This window comes from Rattus norvegicus, chromosome 3, assembly GCF_021556685.1.
Source record: "Rattus norvegicus strain SHRSP/BbbUtx chromosome 3, alternate assembly SHRSP_T2T, whole genome shotgun sequence".
Classification (NCBI taxonomy): Eukaryota; Metazoa; Chordata; class Mammalia; order Rodentia; family Muridae; genus Rattus; species Rattus norvegicus.
The window spans coordinates 95,555,802-95,582,075 of NC_141536.1; the positions used below are offsets into that span (position 1 = coordinate 95,555,802).

Below are 26,274 nucleotides of genomic sequence, written 5' to 3' on the forward strand. Positions count from 1 at the left end.
TCTTTAATGATCCAACTCTAGTAATGTGATGACCTCCTACTGGATGTTCCCTCTAATGTTTCTACTTCATCTTCTTGTCTTCGCTTGGACCAAGGGACTAAGACTTTAACACACGGGCCTTTGGGAGATTACAGACCCAAACTCCACAGTGTTTGGTTTACTATAGTGAAGATTAGATACAGGCTACAAAAACAAGCCAGAAGGAAGGAGCCCCTTCCCTGGAAGAACAGGACAGAAATTGCCGGTGAATCGGGCCGACCTATTATTTGCTTTTCCATCATAATTGGCTTCCTTGGCAGAATAATTCCTAACACTGAGCCAGGCACATGGGTGTTCTGACTTTCATCCATGTTTCCCAGCCTGCACATCTACTAGATTTAAAACTTTCCCATAGCTCTCTAGTAGATTTGCCCTCCTAGCCTGGGTCCCTGCTCTACTTGTTGTTGTTGTTGCTGCTGCTGCTGTTTTGGGGTTTTGATGTTGTTGTTTGTGGGTTTTGTTGTTGTTGTTTTCAGACTTAAACATAAATTCTCAAAAGTTTCTCCAATTAATTCTTTGGAGCTCTGCTAAATATTAAATTGAAAACAGGGTGGATAGAGGTTTTGTGAGGTCTGAAGTATATACAATTTGAGGGATGTCCTTTATAAAAGGAATAAAATGCCACAAATAAAACCATAGAGCCGACACAAATATTTATGCAGAGGAGGAGATCTCAACAAACTTCTTATAGTCTTGAAAGGAAGAGCCTTTTTTTTATGTCCTTTGTCGATTTGCCAGAAATGTTTAATCTGAGAATTCTTTCTGATGACAATTTGGTTTCCATCTTATCCCCTCCCAGCATGCTGCAGTGCCTGGAAACTCCTGTCTGTAAGTGTCTGTGCAAACATGATGGATCATTCGCTTCACTCTACGTCTGCTGTTACTTTGAGGGAAAACCAATCTGAAAGTCACACAGTATGTAAACCAGCCAAACCAGGACTAAAGCTAGCGGCATCTGTGCAGGAAATGTGCCCGTGCTGGCCCAGGCACTAGCCACCTATGTGACTTTAGACACATATCTTCTCAGTTTTTTCCTTCAATCCCTCTTAAATGCAGGCAATAATACTAAGCCCATAGGACTGTCAAATACCCTAACGTTCAACACTATTTCTGACATGACAAAGTGCTCAAGAAAAAAAAAAAAACAGTCACAAAGATGACTTCTTTCCACCCAAAAACTCCGGTTCTGTTTGATTACGAGCTGTCACTGAGGGCAAAGACTCATCATCCGTGTTCAATGGAAAAGGTACATCTTCAGCCTACACTGTTATTTTTTTTTGTCTAGAGCTATTTGCAGCCAAAATTAAGTCTAAAATTTATTAAATCTTGTGCTTCCCCACTTTGTTACATTGCTTCCCATTTGTAACGTCTCTGGATACATTAGTGTTGCCAAATAACTGTGAATTTAAAAGATATTGAATCCTTAAACCAAACCCCACAACTCAGAAGGACCTGCTGGAGAGATTTTGGCTCTTTGAAGTCTAACAAGAGCTGTTATTTGGTAGGGGCACCTCACCCAGTATTGCTGCCAGCCACAGACGGTTTGACCTGATTTCATCACCATAGTCAGGTGCTGTTACATTACAAGCACAGTAATGACTCCCATTTATTGAACACTCACTATCTACCTGATAAACTGGTATCTAATTAACGCATTAAATCCTCACAAAGCTTCACATAACAGTTATGATTACCCCTACTTTCTGATGAAGAAATAGAGACTCAGAGGTGGCAAGTACTGTGCCTTAAGCAACACCAGCACCTTGTCTGTAGCTGACCAGATTGCAGCCTCAGTGCCATGCCCAATCCCTTCACCATCAGAAGCTTACTTCCCGACTTGGCAGAAGATGAGGAAATGAAGTGGTGAAAATGAACCTATGCAGGATTGAAAGAGCTATAAGCACCCAATAAATCATTAAATTATGTTGTTATTTAAACAGACTCCAAAGGTTAATGGTTGACATCGACAGCCATCTTACATTTGAAACATCCATTGGTTCAGAATTCAGGTAAGTCTCTTAAGGTGGCATGGCTATCGGTCACTTCGGTAACTGCTCTGGTCTGGAGGATTCAGAACAGCTTTACTCACAGACAGAGTACCTGAGGGCAAACTGGAGATGGGACTTAGGTAGTCTTTCTCTGGTAGCAAAGTCTCAGAGCTTCCCTACGGGCTAGCTCCAAGGCACCAGCTGTAATCATTATCCAGCCCAATACTAAAGCTTCAGAATGGAATAGGGTTTGTTTTGTTTTGTTGTTTTGTTTGTTTGTTTGTTTGTTTGTTGTTTTTAACGGGAATTGGAAGATAGATAATTTGGCCATTTGAACTCTGAATGAGTTTGATTTGCCAAAAATAAAGAACATTCTTGTGAGGGTTACAAAAGCAGGCAGTCTTCCTTTCTCTGAGAAGGCAGTCATACTGGACTACAGCTCCACACTACATCCTCATCTTAAATGAAAACTCTCTTTTACAAGCCAGGTTTAAACATGGTTACATCCTGAGATACTACAGATTAGAACCTCGGTATATGAAATCTGTAGGAAGGAGGAAGATGAACAATTTAGCCCACAGTGAGTGTCATATCTAGTGTTGTTAAGTAAGTTGGAAAAGATGCCCAAAAAGAAAAGATATGTTTGCCAAGGTTAGACAACCCAAACTAGCAGTGGGAACAAGAACTCTTTTCCATTAAGTGTTTCCACTAAGAAAACACTGGACAGTTTTCCCTAGATTTATATATTGTCTTATAGGAGCACAAAACAGAAACAGACTCGCTATCGGGACTGGAGATTCCTCCTTTTCTTTAGAAATTTCAGGCTTTTTACAACCACCTATATCACAAGACACTGAGGTCATGGCCTTCTTTGCACACCCGGATCTCTGAGCTATCCATTCTTCCCATTTCTTGGCTGACATTTCTGGAGTATAGGTCACTATTTAGATTCTGAATCACAGTAATATTGGAGAATATGATGTCCTTGTTTATGGCTTAACATAGATCTATCAAGACTTTGGGAACATCTCCACAGTAATTTGCAAACGTAGACCCATTCTGGGACTCTGAGTCATCACATTAGTGCCCCCTAATTTGCAGTGTATACCCCATCTTTGATCTGCAGCTTTTGGATTTCAAGAATAACCTGCATCTTTGAAAGGAATTGGCTTATGTACTATCTAGGTTTCTTCTAGGATGCATCTGCTACCTTCTAAGATAGAGGGGGCAGAAGTCGTTTAACCTTTAGGGAAGTGGAGGACAATTGGGGCTCAATGTTCTTTTTCCAGCCTCTCCTTGTATTCTAACATATGTTTCTATGCTGTATGAGATTAGAATACATGTCTCCCCAGAAATAAGAGGAGCAATTCAGTGCTAAGATATCTAGTAAAATTATACTAAGCTTGAATTATATATCACCATGGTGTTGAGGGAAGGGGAGGAGGCAGTACAGTTAAGTGAGACTGGCTTATTGCAACACAGAATAAATTCCAACCAAACGAGCAAGTATACATTAAGAGAAGAATGTGGCAAAAAAGTTTATGCTGCATACCATTCACAATTATGAATTAGGGAAGTTGAAAATCCAGAGTTTTAGTTCTCATCCTATCAGTTGCTAACCATGTGATTCAAGGTTTGTTAGCAAGATGTTTAAGCAGAAGTACATATACAGAGAACTAAACAAAAAACCTGGCACAAATCAGTGCTCAATACTTAGTAGTCACGATTTTTATGGCTCCTAACAGGGCTGTAAGAAGTAAATGATTGAGGCTTTTGATCTCTCCTAATCCTCACCAACCTTTCAAATACGATTCCCTACAATCTTCTCCACTTCATAAATGATTTCATCACTCATCTAATTGATCCTGCCAGAATTTTCCCTCCAGTAAGAAGCAGAGGAAGACAGGATATTGAAGGGAAGAGTCATAGTTCCATGCTGTCTGGGGCAAGAGAGGCAGTTAGGACAGCAGAAGGCATATATGTGTCAGACGTTTCAAAGGAGACACTGGGGAGTCTCTTTCTCTCACTTGCTTCTTTGGTGGGACTGATATTGGCTTATGACCCCAAGTTGAGTCCATGGCTGGGATTGGAAACTCAAAACAGGAACTTGAAACTAGTCACATTCACATCCAAAGCCAAGAGCAGAGAAAAATAAACTCATGCACCCTTACTTGTTTTTTCCTTAATCCAGTTTTTCCACTCATACAGTTTAGGGCCTCCTTTCTAGGGAATGGTGTCACCCACTGTAAACTGGATCCTCACAAATTAACGAACTTAAGACAATAGTGCATAGACCTACCTATCAGCTATGCTGATATAGAAAATCTTTTATTGAGGCTGTCTTCCTGATTCATTCTCTCTCTCTCTCTCTCTCTCTCTCTCTCTCTCTCTCTCTCTCTCTCTCTCTCTCTCTCTTTCTGTCTCTCTGTCTCTGTCTCTCTCTCTTCCTCCCTCCCCGTTTTCATCTCCCTCTCCCTTACTCATATAAGTGTTTTGCCTGCATGTATGAATGTGCAACATATAAATGCTTAGTGTCAGCAGAAGCCATAAGAGGGTATCAAATCTCCTGAAACTAAAACTGTAAATGGTTCTGAGCCATGGGTGCTGGGAATCAAACTCAGATCCTCTGAAAAAACAGTAAGTGCTCTTACAGGCTGAGCCATCTATCTGCATTCCTTTGGATTTACATTCAGGATATATTGCTTTCTCTTAATCTAAGCTTCTGTTATTTTCACCTGGAAAGCACAGGGGGCCTACACTCCATAACCATATGACATATAATCCTCTAAGCCAGCCTTCACAGGGTAGCCAGTCATTTCTACATGTGATTGTAGCTTTGGCTAAACCTTGAATTCAGCATCTTCAGAAGACACCATTCCTCTCTCCAGCCAGGACTGACTGGTGAGATAAAGCTGATTCAGAACCCTTAACTCATAAAAAATCTGAGTAATAAGTGAGTATTTTCTTTATGGTACTAGTTTTTCATTAACAAATTAACGTAGTACCCTGGGAGTTTCCCACCATCTAGTTTTTCCCCCTGGAATATTTTGTTCCTCTTCTGTTGTTCAGACTGATCCTTATTCAGATGCATAGGGAAGCAGGCTCTATGAGAGTGAGTATGCATGGTCCTGGGTTGTCTGTGTTGGGGGAAGGCAGTTACAGACAATCGAATGTATGTGATCATCAGATATTTATTTTCAGGGAGACATTTGGGGAGGCTGCCACTTTCTCTCACCTACTTCCTGAATTACTGGCCACCCACATCAACCCAAGACCACCCAAAGCAGTGGACTTACAGAAGCTCTTTCTAGGGATTGTCCTGTTTTAAAATATATAAAGTAGAAATGAATTTTTACAGCAGGCTAGAGTCCTTTGATAACTCCTAGTATGACTCACATTCCAGAGAACTCCCTGGGAAAATTTAAATTTCTAGCATACACACATATCCAGTAACATATAGACAAGCACTGACTGATGTTCAATTCAATAAACTGTGTTTTGATGATGGAGTCAGCTAAAATTACCTAAAAGTTTTATCGACTTTGAACCTCGTGGATAAATCTCTATGCTGGGATTGCATATATAAAGTCACCAACAGTACTTTCCTATCAAGTGAAAAAGATACTGTTTTCCAGGAGTCATGTGGATGAAAAAGTCACTTAAAGGAAGCACACTGTACACTGAAGCTATTCCCACTTACTTGCTGAACTGAAGAGAAATAAGTTCCATTTTTGGATGAGACAGAAAAGTGCTGTGTTACAATAACAGAGCCCTTGAGCCTGGGGAACACTGGTAAAGAGCACCATATGCTGGAGTTAGGGCTTCCACAGAATTAATAAATGGCCACTTGAAAATTTCCTCATGAACAAGGAGATAATTCCCCACTTTCTGTCTTTCCCTTATTTCTTGATCTATGAGCAGAGGAACTTTGCCGACAGGAACACTCCTCGCTGAGGCCCTTTAGGAAGGCAGTGGTCATTCTCTGGTCTTCATTCCCTGCCAGAATCCTTCTACCCTTGCTTCCATAAAGCACTCTTGTCTCACCCCACTCCTTCCACGTTTTTGCAGGATGTTAACACCTCAATGCAGCACCCTGTATCCTCTCCTTTCAAAGGAAAACAGACCTAGTTTCTTTAACCTTTCAGCAAATTCCCCAAATCCCTCTGTCATTCTAGTTGCCTTCTGCTATGCCTTCTCTAGTTCCAAAATATCCTATTTATAGTAAGAAACCCAGAATGAGCTCAGGACTCATCATATGACCTAACCAATTCCCTTTCCATGACTAGAATAGTTTTTTTTCTGACTTCTCTTCCATTCTTCAATTTACTCAGTGTATCTCAAATGGAGCAGATAATTCTTTTTTTTCAGTCATGTTATATGACAAATATTCAAATTCTAAGCTAATGCTATTTATGATAAAACACTGATGTTCACTATAATCAACACAATTCTAGAATTAATACATTCAGAAAGAGGTTAGAGCCTATGGTTTATACAGCATTACAGTTTTAAAATTGGGTATTTTTTTCCTTGATTTTTTTTAAACTGTGTGACATTCAATCCAGTTACTCGAGAGATTTCTTAGCTGTCAATCACACTGTAATGTGAGTGAAACCATTGCCTGGAAGAACATGCTTTAGCACTCAGCTGTGCAAGACAATGCAACCCTGTCACCTGGAAATTTGTTGAAAATGCCAAATCTTGATTCGTATCCCAGACTTGGAATCTGCTTTCTAACAAGCCGCCAAGGAAATAGTGTCTATTAAATTATGAGAAATGCAGTTCAGCAGCTGTGAAATCTTCCCTCCAGATACTGCAGGCAGAGAGATCTTGAATGTCTCTCTTGTTAGGCCTACCACATTGCATGCATTCTGTTCTCCTCGAATGAAGGTTTTCATTTGCCTTTCGTGATCTCAACTCTGGCCATTCATCCCTTTATTCATCTTTGCCTGTAAGAGGGTTTTTAAAAAAATCTACTCAGCTGTAGCCCCATATTCCTTGGGGTTTTGTTTCAGCTTCATTGTGAGGTTGCCTGGTTTTCTGAATCAAGTCATATTCAAATGTTCTATCTAGCCTAGTTGTCACACTGAGGAATGCGTCAAAGCTCTTGCAGACTAAATCGTGAGTTTCCAAAAGCTGTCTCTCCTTTCTTCCTGATGCTCCGATTGTTTTCTTTCCAGCTAAACTAGGTTTGTGAGATGGAAGATTTCGTGAGTTCTTTTTAAATATGAGCTCAACACCAGGTTCTTGGCAATCATTACCCATTCTTGTTTTCAGAAAGCTTTCCAAATTGTGCATCGTGATTCTCTGCCTCTCCTTCTATTGCCTGTGGAGAACCATTAGGAATCAGGAAGTGACTAAGAGACCCAATCTTTCTTCCTACCTGGACAGAATCACTTCTTATGTCATAAACAGAAATCTTTGTTACCTGTTTTCTTAGGCTCCAAGTCAGCAACGGTGCTGCTATCTGAAGCCTCTCAGTGGCCAGCGTCCTGCGTGGATTCTAACTAGCAACCGTGAGGTGATGAATAAGAGAAGAGAACACTGAGGGAAGGCAATATCTTACATTAATTAACCAAGTGCTCAACTCTGAAATTCAAGGGTGTGTTAAGAAATTATTAATATACAGTTCATTAGCCCTTTCACTCTACCTGGCACAGAGTGAGAACAGGGGAAGGATTTAAAGTAGTAGTTGTAAGAGAGGAAGAAGAAAATAAGACATCAAACACTGGATGGAGAACTCATCAACAACAGATTGATTTGGTGAAAGATACTTGGAAGGAAAGAGCTTGAGTACTATCTCATCCACCTCGACATGCCAGTGGAATCCCCAGCTCTTCACTTTGACTATGATGTTGTAAATTCCCATTTAAAAACAGACTATGCTATTGTAAAAGATATCCAAGCATCTCTTAGTTTGCTAAGGAAAAAACATCTTTCTCATTCAGATTCCTGTGACCCCTTCCACTGCTTCTACGATGCAAACAATCATTCAATTGCGTTCTTGTACCATCTACTTTGGGTGGGCTCCGATTCATTTTTGTGCTTCTCTTTTTAAAGCAGCTGACAGGCAGAAGACAAGCTTTTTAACTGTGGCATTAATAGGATACCATGCAAACACAAACAAGGCAAAAATCCTCCCTATTAGAATATGCTCCTATATTTTGATTTAAGTTTGGGTGCATTTTTGGATTGTGATACTTAAGATGTGATTGTTTACCATTCGCTTTGAAATGGTCTTATCCTTCCTAAAATGAATGGGGTCAGATGAACTTGGAGAAGTGTGATAATCATATAATCATAGCTGACTAGAGTTCTGGGGGTAGGGGAGTGACATGACCTCAGAAACAAGTGCTCCCAAGATTAAAATTTTAGTGGGACCCTGGTTGCCATCTATTTTAGCAAATAAAATGACTGCAACCGTTGCTTTGTATCAAGTACTGGATTGTTTCAGATGGGAAAAAGAAAAGAAATTACATAAGTAAGTTTGAGCAGATAAAAACCTGGAGACCTGATAATTAACCAAGAGAACAGATTCTCCTCAGGTCAAGAGAAATCAAAAAAGGAAAATATATGCATGTGTAATCATTATACATATACACCACAGATTTATGTAGGTCAAATGCCATGTCTTCACTCTTCCCCACAACTTACTACAGTAAATCTCATGAAACAGCGATTCTCGTCATTCATCTTGGTCCATAAGTTGTATTGCTTTTTAATAATAGCTCCAAGCAAGGAGGGTAGAAAAAATATTCCTTTGGAAATACTTTCAGTATAATCCTGTGCTGTCTAAATAATTTAAGTCTAATCACTCATTCATATTTTGACTCTAGAAATACCTAGGCCATCAATTTAGTGTACCCGTAAAACATAACATTAATTTTCAGAATAAATATCTATTAGAGAAGGCTATTCCCAACAGAGGCCAGAAGCAGTTGACAAAGTCAGACAAATAACAATAAGAAATAAGTATATTCGCATAGAGATCACCCTCCCACATCATTTTATGATTTCAGACCAGTCTGAATTCATCAACAGTCAAGAGAACTTACTAACAGCATTATGAATTGCATTCTCAAGAAACTGGCTTTTCTCACATAACCTATACCCCAAGACCTCTGAGGATGGTTTATGCCAGCTGTCCTAGTCTTAGGGCAGCATCTGCTGGCTAATTCATGGATGGACAAAAAGTGACAATTGTGAACAATATGAACAATGTTGTTTTTTGTTTGATTTTTTTTGTTTTGTTTTTTAAGTTGGAGGTAACTGTTGCCTTGGTGACTGTACTTGGTGAAAGGTATTCTCTTAATGATGATGCACACCAAGTCACCCGGAGCCTGGCAACTCTAAGAGGCCAAGAAAGCCTTTGTATAAATACATGTTGGCTGGAGCCTAGGATGATCTGGATTGAGTTTGAAAACATCTCTTTAGGGGTGCATATGAATACTCGACACTGGATTTACTACTAAAACTAATAATCTAGTACCAATGGAGGTTCCAAGAACAGAAATCCATAGAACGCATTAGGAAGTAAAGTTTACTTTCCTTAAAAAAAGGATTATTAGGGTAGGATGGGGAGGGGACCTGAACCTTGAAGCAGCCACTGCACGCTAATGTTCTTCAAACTCATCCTATGTGTAACTTTGCTTTTATACACCAGGAAGTACGAGTTCCCTTTGAACACAGAACCATCTGATTTGAATAAAGAAAATGGAAATTTAAAAGGACTGGGTGGTCCAAAACTTCAGAGCTATCCACCATCTTCTGCAACATCTCCCTGCCTCATCCCTGCAGTCAATAGCGCCACAGCCAGGGCCAGTGCCGCCTTTGGTAGGGTCCATTGGTGGAAACTCCGGAGGAAGAGTAAAATCATGGTGTCGGTTCCAAAACGGCGAAACCTGAAAAGCGTCCGGGGACTTCCCAGGGCACTCGCGCTCCTCAGAGCTGCGGGTATCTCCATAACAACTGGTTTACATTCATCCTCGGCTCCTCTGCTTCGCTGCGTAAGCCCAGGGGTAGGCAAAGGAAGACTCTGGTGTAGAAATACCTGGAGCTAGCGCCTCCCTACGTTGGGGGATATGGTTAACTCTGGACTTACAGCTCATTTCTAGAGATTTCCGGACATCTGCCTAGGACCTCAACCTAGTAGTGCCTTGCCCTTCCCCCACTGCACCCCTCCCCCACCACATCCGCCTTTCAAGAGATTATTTTTACACGTGCGCGCACACACACATACGGGGTGGGGGTGGGGGTATTTTATTGTGACTCCTCTTGAAGTTCATCTTTCCTTCCAACTTACTTTCCGCCAGCACGTGACCTCTCCACTTCCCAGCCTGCGCAGTTACTAGTGGGAAGTGTAGTGGCCAGCGCGAGACTTCCTGGGAGAGCCCCCCTCCCTGTACTCGCGCCCAAAGCCCACCTTCTGGAGCTTGTGGCATGGTTCTCAACCCCGGAAAGCACCAGAGGTAGGGCAGCGATACTGGGGAAGAAGCACGGAGCCGACGCGGAGCCGGGAGACTAGAGCGGATCCTCCCCTCCTAGCCTATACCTCTTCGCTCAGAGATCTAGGGCTCGCAGGGCGGACCTAGCTGCACACAGAGGCTGTTAACTCTCATTTGAGAAGCCATAAGCCATTAGAGCAAACGCAGTCATAACTTCATTCAACTCAAGCCGCTTGAGAGCTTGGCTTACACCGGTTCCTGTGGGCAACTAGTGGCTCGCCCGGGTGCCTCTCGCCTAGTCATCAGTCCCTAAGAGGAAAAGGGAAAGTTGTGGGGCTGATGCGCTCTTCGATTCACGCAGTTGTTCCCTAGAACAAGTCACTCCTGCTCCATCACCCCTCCCCCCCCCCATTTGATCATCACTCACGACCACGTCCGCTGGAGACCCTTAGTCATGGTGGGGGAGGGGCACGAACTTTTCTAAGAAGTTTCCTTTTTACCAAGGGAGTCACAGTGAGTTGGTCACGTAACTGGCTCAGAGAGGCTGCCCTGGCCCCCTCCCCTCGCCCCCTCCCCTCGCCCCCTCCCCGCTGCGCTTTTCTGGTATTCTTATTAAAGCGGTAGCCGGCTGGTGCAGGAAAGCAACAAGTTCCCCAGCGGTCTTCCCGCCCTAGCCTGACAAGGCGAAGGTTTTCTTACCTGGCGACAGGGAAATCTCCTGAGCCGAGCTCATCTTTGCCACAGCCCCAGGTGTGACCTGAGCAGTGGGCAAAGGAGCGGCGTGCAAATTGGATTATTTGTATGGGGGTACTCTGAAACTCCCTCACTTTTTCTGGGAACTTTTTGTGCTAGGGCGCAGTGACAGGCGTTGAGAAAGCTGCTTCAGGAAACGCCCGCTATATAGCAGGGCAGTTGGACAGTCATTGGTAACCTCGCTCATTCATTAGAATCACGTAAGAACTCAAAGGGAAACGTGTCTCTCAGAATGAGGGCGTTTGCGTAAATCTATAGGTTTTTCAACATCGATGCCAGTTGCTTTGTCTTCTGTAATCGCCAAGGTGGATGAGAGTTGAAGCTTGCGGATATTGCAAAGGGTTATTAGATTCATAAGTCACACCAAGTGGTGGGCGATCCACTGAGCAAAGCCGAACTTCTCACATGATGACTTCAAACAAGACACATTACCTTCCAGCATCTGTTGGGGAGACGAGATTTTAAGACACTGAGTCTCCAGGACAGCAAAGCCACAATGGTGAGTAGCAATAAACCCTGCATTATAATTGAAAAAAAATCTTGACATGTTGCCTAACAACAGGCATATCACGGCTCTTCCTAGCACTTCACACGCCAAAGAACAGCAGCTATTCAGGCCAGGGAATCGGGTTTACCCACTGCAACTTTAATTGGAATCATTTGAGATTTAATACAGCAGCATGATACTGCGTGGAACAAACTTGGGACTGGAGGGGGTTGTTATACTGGCTTTTCAAAGCTGATGCTTGTCTGACAACCGTCTTGTATTGCATTCTTTGCTTTACTGTATGGTGTGTGAGCATATTGTATGATTTATATGTGGGCATATAATTGACATCCGCAAGGGGGTTAATTTCAATCTAAAAACATTAATGTTCTTAGAGTTTGGGGCTAGGGGGTGGAGAGGGTAAGAGTGGAGTAGAGACTAAGAGTTTAGGTGAGGATAGGGGTGGAGTTGGGGGAGAGAGGAATAAGTCAGAAGTGCCTATCTATAATGAAATGGGTAATGCTCTCATACATGGAAAGGGTCTCATCAACATGTGATCAACTATTAACAGGATGGCTTTGGCAAAGCCATCCGCACGTGACAAAACGTAAGGAAGTGGAAGAAACCGTCTAGAGCAATATCAAGTACCACTTAATTAGAGAATATTTTTTTAACCTTTTCCTCCTGCTGCGCCGGGTGTGTGATCCGGGCGAGCAGAGTCCATTCAGCACCTTGGACAGAGCCAGCGGATTTGTCCGAGGTGGTAGTACTTCATCCAGGTATTCTTTTCCTCGCTGTCAAGCCAACCCGGTGTCGCCCTTAAAAAGCGTCTTTTCCGAGGTTCGGCTCACACTGAGATCGGGGCTGGAGAGAGAGTCAGATTTTGGAGCGGAGCGTTTGGAGAGCCAGCCCCAGTTTGGTCCCCTCATTGAGCTCGCTGAAGTTGGCTTCCTAGCGGTGTAGGCTGGAATAGACTCTTGGCAAGCTCCGGGTTGGTATACTGGGTTAACTTTGGGAAATGCAAGTGTTTATCTCCAGGATCTAGCCACCGGGGTGGTGTAAGCCGCAAAGAAGGTAAGCACCGGGGCGGGGACCCTGCATCCCCAATTCTTGAGCTATTTTGATACTCGATCTTCCGGAAAGGACGCGTAGTGGAGCGGAGGAAGTGGAGGGAGAGCCTGAGAAATGGTTGTTTCTTGGTATTTGTCTAGTTTAAATTGACCTAGGTGAGAACCTGGGGCAAATCGAGGTTGGGGAAGCTCAAGCTTCCTGCGGATATAATGAGTTTAGTTAACTTGGAACTGCAAATATCTGATTCAAATGTAAGATTTCTCTCATTTCCCCCTTTCCCTCCCTCTTTTCCGTTCTTTTTGCTTGTGTGTGGTGTGTGTGCGTGTACAGTAGATTCATTACTAATATGAAGCTTTTTACACAACATTCGATTTCCTAAGATTTGACTTTGTACCATTTAGAATCAGAGGATGGAGGGAGTGTGCAATGGGGAAAGGGGAGGTGGAGGCTGGGAGAGGGAAGGAGGTTAGCTAAATATCCACAAAAATGAATCAAGGTAATTTCAGCTCCTCTAGTGAAGAGGATTCATTCTTTCGGTATCCCTGCCTCCCTCTCTTTCCCCCTCCCTCCCTCCTTCCCGCCCCCCTTCTTCTACCCCGCCCCCTCCTCCTGCCTCCATCCCTCCCTCATTTTCTCTCTACCTCTCCATCGCCCTCACGATTCTCGCTGGATAGTTCTTTATGTTTTGGGTGATTTTTGTTTTTTGTTTGTTTGGTTTTTTTTTTTTAATTTTTACCCCTTTCTATTTTCCCTCCCCGAGAGTTCCGGGCTCTGGCTTGGAGGGCTCCTGCTTTCTCAAGGGAAGGGGAGCCGCTGAGACTGCGCTCCACTCCCTGCCGGGCTGGATGCTTCATTGAGCCCAGGTCCGAGTCAGGCGGGGTAACTCAGGGAAGGGGGGGGGAGGCTCCGCTCGGGAGTGGAAGGTCCTTTCTAGATCGAAGAGCCTGGGAACGGCTCGGGGAGGGGGCCTGGATGGCTTGTGGAGGTGGAGAAGAACACTCCTAGCTCCGTGCGGCGGCTGGACCGAGCCACCAATCAGCGGGGCGCGCAGACCGCCCAGGCGAGCGAGGTTGTGTCCACTGGCGCGGGTGGAGGGCCCGGGCTCCCCGCCGAGCTGCCGCCACCACCTGGGTGGCCTGGTAGCCTAACAGGGAGTGGAGATGGAGGGATTGGGGATAAACTAGACTCGGGCTGGGAGCCGCCCAGCCTTTTCCTCCAACTCCCCTGCCCCCGCCTGCGCCCCAGGGGACTCAGTGCGCCCGGAGCGAGCCGCTGCGCTGTCCTCCAGCCTCTCTTCCGGGAGTTCAGGGACTTGCGTGCCCCTGGGCGGGGGGCGGGGGAGACCTCCACACTCCCACAACCCTCATTCCCACCGCTACCACCGCCCTTTGTTCGGGCCAGGAGCTTTGCCCTGCCGCAGCTTTCTGTGTAAGGCTTGGTGGCTTGGGACCCCTCCCCGGACAAGGCTTGGGATCCGAGTGAGGAACGTTATGGAGGGGAAAGGAAAGATTTCCAAAACTCAAGATTATTTTAATGAACGAAAGCATCCCAACTCTGCGCAGGTGGAAATGATGAATTCATAGACGATGCTAAGATATTGTGGAAATTGGGGGGCGGAGGGGGGATGAAAAACGGGCAGTTGGATCAGATGACTGCCCATAGGCTGTTCGCCACACAAAGGGAGCGTAGGGCAGGGTTTACGGATCAAGCCTGCAGCGAATGGGGCACAGACAGTTCCGGGATCCAGGCGTTTTCTCAGTCAGATCTACGCGAAAGGAGCGGAGGGGAGGGGCCGAGAGGGAAGCGTGGCGGGAGGGGCAGGGCTTGGAGGCGGGGGGATTTCGGATCAGTCTGATGCAATTCCAAGCGTGCTGCAAAGGAACTCCAAGGCGCCCGCATCACCATAGCCACCCACCCTTCCCAGATGGTGCTGTTTTAAATACGGATCTGCAGGGCTGAACGCAGAACTGGGAGATTTATTGCAAAATCCTGAGAAGGGGGGCCGGGGACAGAGAACCAAGGGACAAAATTTAAAGGTGCAACGCCTGCTTTTCCCCAACCCAGCGGCAACCAGTTGGAGGGAATTTTTTTCCTTCTTTCTTTCTGTCTGCCTGTCTTTGGATCTAATTCACCAAGGAATAGGTGTAAATATTATGACATTTTGAGAAGGCTTAATGGATAAGAAAAAAATAATCATCTGTCATTCTAAATTGCAGAGTTTCCCTCCCGCGCCATGCCTTGCTCGTGAATACTTGGGGCTGCCTAATACAGTTGCTAGGGTTTTAGACGAACGCTTCGTTGAGGGAATATGTTTTTAGTCCACTTGTCAATTTGTCTGACAGTTGAGCGGAGGAAATTGTAGGTATCATGTCTGGGCAACAAGGAGAAAAAATACCAATCTAATTATTTTAACTTCCATTTTTTTTTAACAATTTAAATAAGCCTCAAAAGTGTCACGTCATCCTCTTACACCCAAGCATCCTTGACTTGTAAGGGGAGATGGTTGACTGTCGCTTTAAGAACGGTGCCCCTGGTATTCACTATTCTTATGTATTAACATACATTTCTTTAACATAAAAGCAAAAGAATTTCAATTGCCCTTTTTGGAGTCAGAAGATGATAGGAGGTGGAAAGGGAGGGAGAGGGGGAGAGAGGGAAACTTTAACCTTATATTTTTAATAGAAATCTAGCCTACTTTTGTAGCCACTGGACTTGCGTATTAACATTTCTGTCGGTGAGATTTTTTTTTTACCTTGGTCTAGCTCCCTCAGTGGAATGTATAGTACTGAATTAGATGAAAATGTGTGCATTTCACCAGTATCTTTTCCAATATCCTTGACATTAAGATCCACAACACAGCAAATTTTGGAGGACAGAGAAGAATGTCTGAATAGGCTTTGCAAACTGCCACTCCAGAAATGGGCCACATTAGTATACCATCCTCCTTGCATGTAGCATTTGTACTTAATTGAACCAGAGTCCTTGCTAATTAAAAAGATCATCTCATCTGTACGGTCAAGACAGGAAATGAAGTGGTTTTTTTTTTAAAGCAAGCGATTAATTGGCTTGTTAAATATTGTCAGTTATCTATCAGTGTAAATTGGAGGAAAGCTTTGAAAAGAGGTGGGATCAACCTGTGTTAGTTGCTGCTTTCGTTTGCACTTCCCCTACCAAGTCTTTAAATTCTTAATAAGAAAAAGCTGGTGAATTTAGGTCTTTCCTTTTCCTGGCCTGTCCTCTAGGGGAAACTTTAATAAGAAACAATGTATCAACACCAGCAAAGGAAGAAAGAAGACAACAGCCCGGGTGACCACAAGCCAGATAAGCAGCCACAAAGTCAGCCAATTGAATTGAGGCAGTTCAAGCTAAAACATGACTTACAAAGGGGGTTTTATTTTTTACTTTTCAAAAATTTCTGTGCTCTTTGGGACCATGCTCCCAATCGCTCAGATAGCATTCATTTGATCATATTGTTTACAGTCTGTCAGGTAAAATGATGTCTTGTCGAAGTGTTGTTTTTTCTTCCTAAATACATTCTTCTACGTAATTTTTTGCTTTTAATTAAAGCAAACTGGGCCAACCATGCAAGTGATTCTAACAAATATGAACTGATATCATCTGATATAAAAACTCTGCTGAAAACTATATTTGTTCTGAACAGCACTGACTTGCCAGAAAAATATCTATTTTTGTAGCTTTCTTTTCACTCTATGGATAATTTAATGAGTTGCCTATTTTAATTTTACAACTGCTACCTCAGAAGTATCTCAAATTATCTTTTTTTTTTTTTTTTGCTGGTGTCTTTCTTTCTCTGCTGATCTGTCAGTGCAGTGTGTGTGTGTGTGTGTGTGTGTGTGTGTGTGTGTGTGTGTGTTTCTAGTGGGAGTTTAACAAGCAGCAAATCTCTTAAAATTACATACCGTAATCCCCATAAAGAACACTATGTAGTAGTTAATAATAAAATAAACATTAGCATTTAGTGAACGTTTACCACTTACTGAGTGCTCTGGAAGTGGAGGGGGTTGCCTTAAGTGGAGAAGATTAAATTTTTAAACAATAAAATGTTCTCTCCCCTTCTGGCTTCAGAGTGAGCATAACTTCAAGACTATAAAGTCTTACATCTTTTTGTTGGGAATGTAGACTGTTACTTTCACGAGTGTCTCTAGAACAATGATGCATGTTCTATAAGCAGTAATGTTCCCCCAATTGGACATGTGTGTCAAAATATTGAATTATTATCCTGCCTCCACTCTCACTTGGTGAGGTTTGGGGGAGGGGGGTGTTGGTTTATTTGGTTTTGGTTTGGTTTGGTTTTTTGCCAATCTTGACTTTTTTTTCTCCTCCTGTCTTCCCTCCCTCTCTTTTCTCTTTCATTCAAACACTGTGAAAGAATCCTGTGAGTCTATATACTTTATACTGGAGTGCACAGTCAATTTGTATTTCCTAGTAAGAACACTCCATGGAGTATTTTGACAACTTACTACAGGTTTCTTCATTTAATTTCCAGATGGGCTATATTGGGAGGGGATCACCATGGCTTCTCACACAGGGAATTTCGGGGCTTCAGAGACATGCCACAGTGGACACTCTGGAGGCTCAGTCAGATTCTACCAGTTTGAAAGACTGAATTTGCTCAGTGTCTACCATGCCCCCACAGACCTGTCCAAGGCCTCTGAGGGAATTTTGGGCATATTTCCTCCTATTTTGATTTATTTAATTTTTTTAAAAGGCTCTACAAATATTCCCAAAATTTGGTGATGCTAATGGAAAGTTTTTATCAGCCCATGACCTTGACTTCCTAAATTCTTCTTTCCCTGTCTCGGAGTTGGAGGCTCAAAGGAAATAGGAATCTTCCTGTGGCTGACACACTAGCTAAGTCACAGTCACTAATTCCCCTGAAAAACAAACACAGAAGATAGGCCAGAGCCAAGAAGTACATGACTTTTACTCGTGAGTCATAGAATCTAACTGCCAGACGTTTGTCAGAGGTCACTCGGCCCAGCCCATATCCGATGTGTGAGTTCACACTGGCTTGCTCTCTTGCAACCCTCTGGAATTTCACCTTGGTCTTGGATTCCTGGATACTTGTTTACCTTGGTAGATAGTGCTTGCATATCGTAAGTGGGCTATGATGGCATTTGCTTCCAACATATTTCTGCAGAAAAAAGTCATAATTTTATTCCATATGTATTAAATATCAATCAATTATGAGTCCCAAACTATGTCAGAATTTGTAGATTCAGCCATGAGCAAGATTGAATGATCCTCATCTTGCTAGAACCTGTAGGCTGCTCCATTAAGGGCACAGACATAGGAATTTGTACTTTCTTCAAGAAAACACAGTGACTCCGGTTCAAAGCCATAGTTCAAACTCTGTCCTCAACTCATTATCAATAGCGAAAAGATCAACTCAGTTACTGTTTCTATACACATAGTACAGAAAAGATGTTCTTAGGATAAATTCTAAAGTCTATTTCAGTGTCATGGTTGATTAGTGGGTATCTGGACACTCAAGAGGGCGAGGGCGAGGTAGAAGGATCGCAAGTTCAAGGCCTGCCTAGACTGCAGAGTGAATTTAAAGTCAGTTTGTTCAATTTAATGGAACTCTGTCAAAAAACAGAGAGTAAAAAGATAGCAAGGATAGGTGTAAGGTAGAACATTTGGTGGTATGTGTGAGATCCATGTCATTCCCCAGTATTTTAGGAAGATGATATGCACTGTAATGATTTCCCATTTCTTTATGCAAAGTAGAGTTTAAGTTACCCTAAGTTTTGATGATTTCTAATTCTAGAGGTCATTAATATTTTTACTTTCTAAATACATTTTTTTAAAAAGCTTAAATGCAACATATTTGGGACGTACATAGGAGGACTCTGGATATGGAATTTGCCATTTTTTTCAAAAATGATGATAATGATAGTTTAAATTGAACAACGACTTTAAATTTCTTTAGATGTATGTTAAGGGAGGGATGTGGGAGAATTCCCACTGTCAAATTTGAGGGCATTTTTCTTTGTGACATCCATGTTCTATGTTTTATGTCATTCCTTTTTAAAATTAAAGGTATTGCATTCTGAAAGTGTCTTGTTCTTATAAATAATGCATTATATGTACATGCTAACAGATAATTAGGTGGGCCAGTCAGGAGAAACATGAAAGAGAACTGGTATCTCAAGGCCTGCAGAAGGTGTGTGGGCATTTGGACATCCAGGAAATGCTATAGATCTGTCCTTAGCTAACTCAGCCTGGTGGAGATAATTAAGAAGAAATGTGGGTGTAGAGAGACTGCAAGCCATTCCCCGAGATTGGCTAGATTGCTGCAGTAGTTCAGAGACAATCGGCACAGCCACCCACACTGGACATGATTACCCTTTGATGAGACAGCTATTGACTTTTATAAAGATGCCATATTTAAAATAACTTCTGATGCACTGAGGATGACAGACATCACTCTTGAATTCTATTTTAGACAAATGGCAAAATATATTTCAAAGTATAAACTTTAAAAAAAAAGAATAAACCTTAAGGAAAGTTTCTATGAGCAAGCCATTTGACAATTTGTAATCCCAAATTTAACAGTTCAACCTGAAGCTGGTAAAAAAATAAAAATAAAAAAATGTAGCTTATCTGAGATATTTTAAACAGAAAAGGTTATTTCTCTGGATTACTATGGGAAATAGAAATGACCTTTACAATGTTTTTAACCTCTGAGTGAATGCATACCCTTTCCAAACTGGGATGCAAGGCCCAACAGCAGAAGAAAAACACTGGAATCTTAGTGCCAGAATATATATGAAGTTCTGTGATACCTAGGAATCCCTTCAGAATCTGTCTCAGTGCCAAGGGAATTTAGAACAGAGATCTCTCCTGGTTCACATGAATATATTGAATATGTATAATCTGTAAGTATTAAGAACTCTGTAAGATGACATAGTCAAGTTAAGTGTTTGCATGAGTGTTCACCCAAACAGGAAGCCGATAAGGGAAAGCTTGGCTGGAAAGATGAATGGGAAAGAGAAGAGATGTACAGCAAACTGAGTAGAGAAATAATCAGGGAGGTCGAGAAGAACTAAGATTCTACAGGGGCTTTCTCTCTGTGGGCACTCCTCCAGGCCCGTTTCTCCCTGTCCATGATCTCTGCCTTCTATGCTCATTATTTCTAACTACTTTAGTAGAAAACAATGATTTCCTTGACTTTCACCTTCATCTTCCTCTGAGAACTTCTTCCTCTCCAACGACTTCCACAATCAATACTAAAGAATTAAGCTCTTATTCTTTATGACATGTTGAACTAACATGGGATTTGTAGCCATTTTGTGGCATAGACTCTTGGCAATCTAATAAACCCTTTTGTAAACTCATCTCAGAATACTACTTCTAAATGAAGATAATAAAAAGTTTATGGTTACAAAGGAAAACAATTGCATTATGGTTAGCTATAATAATATAAAATGTAATATATTGTGATATAAAAATATATGTACTTTTATATATTAGATAATCTAGGAGCAAAATGATTGCTATAATTTTGAAATAACTAACAATTGGCATGCAATAGAAAAATGTCTAACTTCTGCTTGTAATAAAGTCCGCAAATACTACTGGATAAAATCCTCTACACATCTGACAACAGAACATGTGGGAGGAAATTATTAACATAGCATTGATTCAGAAATGTGAATTTATCCAGTGTCAACATTAGCCATTTGGTTTTCTTTTCTGGCAAAGGAAATTGGCATTGGAAGAAAAACAATTAAATTGGTTTTGCCATTAAGCAAGCTACACAGTGTGTAAAAGGCCAATCGACGACATAGCCATGGTGTGGAAGGTTGCTTCAATTGCGCATGCTATGACCCTAGTGTATAACTTTAGTGTCATCTGCAGCACAACTCCACAGCTCTAGAAATCTAGCCCTCCTGTGGAAAGGATAGGGTGTTCCAGGGGCATGGGCAGGGTATAGCTTAGTGGTAGAGTGGTTGCTTAGCATGCATGACATCTTGGATTTGACCTTCAACATGGCCACTCCTGCAAAGCAGATCTCGAAAGTTTAAGCTTTGGCTATTCACGTAGGGAATACTACCCCCCAGAAAGCTAACACAACTTTAACAAACTCAACTGACTGAAGACTCTTAGATTTTGTCATTGCTACCCTGTAGGAACAGTGACACAAATTGTGAGGTAAGGCAACATCTGTTTTGCATTTAGCATGTACTAAGCTCTCTGCTTTGCCTTTGATATATATTATTTAACCCTGAAAGTAACTCTTAGAGACAGATTATATTCTAATTATGTAAACAAGGAAACTGGAGCTCAGGGAGTTTAAGTAATTTGCCCAAACAAACACAGTAAATTTTAAGTGGAGAAGTTGAACTTCAGACCTAAAGTTTTCTGACTTACAAGTTCATTTTAAAACCCTGCCTTCTAAGCCTGGCCTGATGGTACAGGGCTGCAATTCCATTTTTTTCTGGAGGTTGGGTGGGAAGGACATAAGTTCAAGGCTACCCTGGGTAAGTTGAGGATATTCTATCTTAAAATACTAAACACATACATACATACATACATACATACATACATACATACATATATACATACATACATTAATCTGAGGACTTGACTCAGTACTGGAATACTTGCTTAGTATGTGTGAATCCCTAGGTCCAATTCCTAGTACAGAGGAAGAAAGAAACGAAGGGAGGGAGGAAGGGAATGAGGGAGGTGGGAGGAGGGAAGTCCAGTATTTCTATGTAATGGGTGGTTCACAAGCCTTCAGTTCATTTACATCGTTTGGTTTGCACACGTATTTTCCTAAGCAGTCCTCACCACATCTCCCCACAATAGGTGAGAGCCTCAAAATCAGTGGCCACAAACATCACTTTAGAGTGATTTTTAAGATTTGATGATCAGGGAACAGCTTTCAAGTGACTGGTTACTTCTCATTTTCAAGTATTGTTTTCACAATCATAGAACGGAGCACGGCGACACTTTAACCAGTGTGTTAGGATCAAATGAAAGAATAGTGAAACCCGATTTTTGTCTCATTTAATACAGTGAGCATTCCTTATTACCACACCTCAGTGAATCCTTTCCATGACTATCTCTCTAACCAAAGCATGTCAGTATTCATGGCTTAACATAAGGAAACTGATTAATCCTTTAGCTAATAATTAATTGTACTAGAGTGGCTCAGCCACTGTGTCAAAGCTGGGTTTTGTGTCTGTCTAATGCCAAAATTTTCTTGTAATTATTTTTTTCTTTTTTTTTTCTTTTCTTTTTTTTTTTTTTCAGAGCTGGGGACCAAACCCAGGGCCTTGTGCTTGTTAGGCAAGCGCTCTACCACTGAGCTAAATCCCCAACCCCTTTCTTGTAATTATTAACAACACCTGCAAACTCTTATACAATTTCAGCTGTTATAACTGTCGTCATGCCTCAGACACTATCCATACAGGATTTTCCAGAAATAACTATCTAGCCCCACCAGAGTTCTGAGGATCCTTACCTGCATATTCTTGCACTCACTTTGGTTTATTACCCAATGGGGGATGTCTTACTTCTTTCTTAACTTGTTTAGAACTGTTCTGAATGAGTTGACTTCTAAGAGTTATTGAGTAAGAAACGTTATAAATTGTTTAGATTGGGATTTAGTGTGTTTAGAAGCCATTTCATAAGTTTGCCTTTTCTAACTATTACTGGCTGTGGTACTGCAGATGCTCTGATGAAGAACATTCTCTCCAAAGACACAGAGTCTATGACAAACCTCCAACTCTAACATATTGTTTACAGATATAGAGAAGAAGAAAATGGACAAGCACAGCCTGAAACGTAATTGCAGGCTCACAGTTCCTGCTAGGGACTAAGATGTTTATTGGCTTTCCTTGTGCAATTCAGTGTTCTTCCTCTAAGGGCTTCACTCCAAACTTGAAACCTCTCTGGAAATACATTTCATTTGGGAGCACGCCAGGAATGGTATCTGGGTCCTTTGTATCATTGCAGCACCTCAGAAGTGAAAGCACCAGCTCTAGAAGCATAGGAAGGCAGCAGAGGACAGGAAGTCATACATCTACTTGGATGTCTTCTTGATAGATTTCATCCACCCTTCTCCTAGAAAGCAACTTACAGAGACAATGTGATTTTAAATGATTGTTGGAAGGCATGTTGATAAATCTTAGCACAAGTAGTCTTTTCAGAGAAGTTAGAGTAACATGGGAACTAAAGCTACTGGAGAGTACGGAAAGACCTTATCCCACTTCTACCCCAAGTTCAGCAAGGAAGGACACTGAATTCATTATACATTTGGTGTGGACTGTGACATCGTGATAGAAGTATACCTGATGAATGAAACATCCAGGACAGCTTGATTCTAGGTGTCAGGCTGGTTAGTATGGGTCTCATGTGATTGGACTTGTTTTATTAACTTTATTCTAATTAGGTTTAGGTGTTCACAAAACGGAAGACAAAAGCTACTATGGTTCTTCGGAAGTAAAAGCCTCAAATAGTGTAGTATTTCATAAATCTTATTCTTCTAAGAGACTGTACAATAGTGGTAACCCTTAAGGATTTGAAAGAAGTATTCCAATTTAGTTAGTTAAAAGTCCACGACTTGTGATAGTAAGTAGTGTACTGAACATCGTTAGACAGCATTGTCTGTGACTGGGTTTGGGGTCAGGAAATGAGTATGTTGTTCAGGACCTGTTTCCTTTGGGGAGAAATGCAGCATGTTTATGCTGAGGATAAAGATTCAGCTTTGATACAAAGGCTTGTCCTTCTATAAAATGACCTCTCCTGTCTCCAACTTCCAAGGGACGATTTGTCAATCTGATTGAATCTTCTTCTCCCTTAGTATTTCCCAACAGCTGCGTTCAGATAACTCATGATTCTGGTGTTTTCTGAGTCCTGGATAATTTCACACACATGCTGAGTACAGGGCTTCATGTTTTCTGAAGAATATGGAGACCTTGGAGGATGTCCAGGGTAGAACAATAGAAGTGAGGGATGGATTGGAAGTTATAGTTTATGGAGAAGGTTGTGAGCTTTGATATGCTATGAGAACAGTCTGAGTGGTGATTTAGCAACATCAGAAACTTAATAAGCAGCTGTTCTTCATCTTCAGTAAGGTTGGATGAAATGAAATAAGATACTAATTGTAACAATTAAAATATGCTCCAAGAAGGACTTCCAAGAGCTAGCAATGCTAGGTTCTAGAAGTTCTGAGAAGGAGGCTTAATCTACTCTGTAAGAAGACAGGATAGCCCCATAACAGCCCTTGCAGGGGCTGGAAAGTAGCTCCGTCTGTAAAACTATTTGCCCAAAAGTAAAAAGGCCTGATTCTGTCCCCTAAAACTCACCTAAAATACCACAGATGGTATCTTGTAGAAGTTTAGACAACCAGATCCCTGGTGTTTGCTCTCTAGGCAGCCTACCTAGCCAGTGACCTCCAGGCCAGTGAGAGACCCTTTCTCTAAAACACCAAGATGTCTGGCACTTTCAGAAGGAAAGATCTTGAGTAACAATGCCTATAGTTTACATTTGACCTACATACGTACACACACACACACACACACACAATATATATATATATATATATATATATATATATGCAGGTGCACACACAGAGATATACACATACACACACCATTTCCAGATCTATCTTTAACAGCAACAAATCTAACTAGGAGCTGGAGTGATGGCTCTGCAGTTAGGAGCACATACTTATCTTGAAGAGGACTCAGCTTTGGTTCCTAGCACCCATACCAAGTGGTTCATGACTACCTAAAACTCCAGTTCCAGGCACCAGCATAAGTGGCGTGTACTTAAACTCATGCAAGTACACATACATACAAATAAACAGAATAAAGAATCTATTCTAGGAAACAGTTTGCCTACTCATATGTCAAAATTATATGCCCCCCAATAAGCAACACTTGCCCCATTTCTTCTCAACCACTCTCTCCACTCTTATTTGCTTGCCTTATGAAAACACAGCTAACCATGAATAACAAGAACCAGGGCAATAGTTAACCATGGTGTGCCCTCCCTAACTCCTTTGTATCTCTGAAACCTCAGAGGGAAGTTTCTTTTCATCACCACTACATGGGACAGACAGATGGTTATCAGTTTATGCAGTATAACAAACATAAGGCAAGACAAAATAATGTAAGTTCTCTCCTTTGGCAAATAACAAATAGTCCTTGAACTACACCATAACCCATGGCCAAGACTATAAACTCCTAAAGCTTAGAGACGTGTTTTGTTTATCTGTTTGTGTCATAACACGTAGAATAATGGCTGACACATGTTGATGCCCAACAAGTTATAGCCAATTGAATGAATCTAATTGTGAAGCAAAGGGAAATTGAAATTGATGGAGTGGTGGCTTTTGGATGCTTTCCGATGATGCTATGTGCTAGACAGAGCCAACCATAACCCTGCTGCTTGCATGCACTGTGGAGGCCTCCCCCTTCTGTTCCCACTCTGCCATGTCCCTAGGGAGGACCAGGTCAAGAGCAGGTCTTTCATTACACAGTTCATATAACAAAGGCACACATATCAAAATCGCAGGGAAAATAGCCCCAATTCTTGGTGCACGTTCCTAATATGACTTTGGACAGCACCACAGTTACTGTGTTTTCATGCTTTTCTTTCTTCATTTGTTTATGGGAAAATAATGTGCATTTAATAACAGAAAATCTTCCTTCAACCATCCCATATTTAAACATAGTTGCTTTTCAAAATTAAAATTAACTTACTCTGGATATCTAACTCAATGTCCTGAAACCCAGTAATTTAAGTTTGTTCATGATTTCCATGGCTCTACTCCCAGCCCAACCAACACACACCATGGTTAGTAAGTCTAGCTCTTATTTCTCAAATCCACAGTTCCATGCCCTCGGTGACTATGCCTGTAACTATAGTTTAATGAATATGTCAATGTGTCTTTCATTGTTAATCTTTCCATGTTTTCAGGGAAGATCTGGTAACCTAGAAGAGGGTTTATGAGTAGATGAATCTTGAATATTTAGGGGGTTAGCCTCAGCAATTTCATAATGATTTTTATGGTATTTCCCTTGAAGTAGACAAGTATTTACAGATGGGATCATCTCCTTTTAGACCCTCCTTTTCAACTTTATGCCTAGGCCTTCTGTGTTTCCTTGTTTTTATCCGTCCATGCCAGGCCTGCCAGGATACGGAATTCCTGTAACATGTGTTGGCCAATTTGGCCACATCTAAGTATAGCATGGAATTATTTTTATGCCCTATAGGAATCTTACAGAGAAATACTACCCAATGAATAAGGAAGCCATTTTTCCTGTGAAGAAGAGACCTTATTTAATGATTTCAAAGGCTGTGAATGACACAGTTCAAGGCCAAACCAGACCTTGAAAATCATGCAGCATGGATTTGAAAACATCCTTGTCACTCTGCTCATTGGGGAAGTTTTCTGTTTACTTACTATTTCCCCATATTAATTACTTTCTCTGGTTTCCAGCAATGTTTG

The 26,274-nt window shown here is 41.8% G+C and overlaps 1 protein-coding gene across 5 annotated transcripts in view; it reads left to right on the forward strand.

Annotated features, from left to right (window-relative positions):
* Positions 1 to 11,084: 11,084 nt before the first annotated feature.
* Bdnf (brain-derived neurotrophic factor) overlaps positions 11,085 to 26,274 on the forward strand; it is a 50,576-nt gene continuing 35,386 nt past the window's right edge. Inside the window, 1 exon segment of one of the 5 annotated variants that reach the window (NM_012513.4) lies at positions 11,085 to 11,723. In NM_012513.4, the coding sequence (NP_036645.2) occupies positions 11,721 to 11,723 (3 nt within the window). In that variant the 5' untranslated portion in view covers positions 11,085 to 11,720. 5 annotated transcript variants of the gene reach the window in all.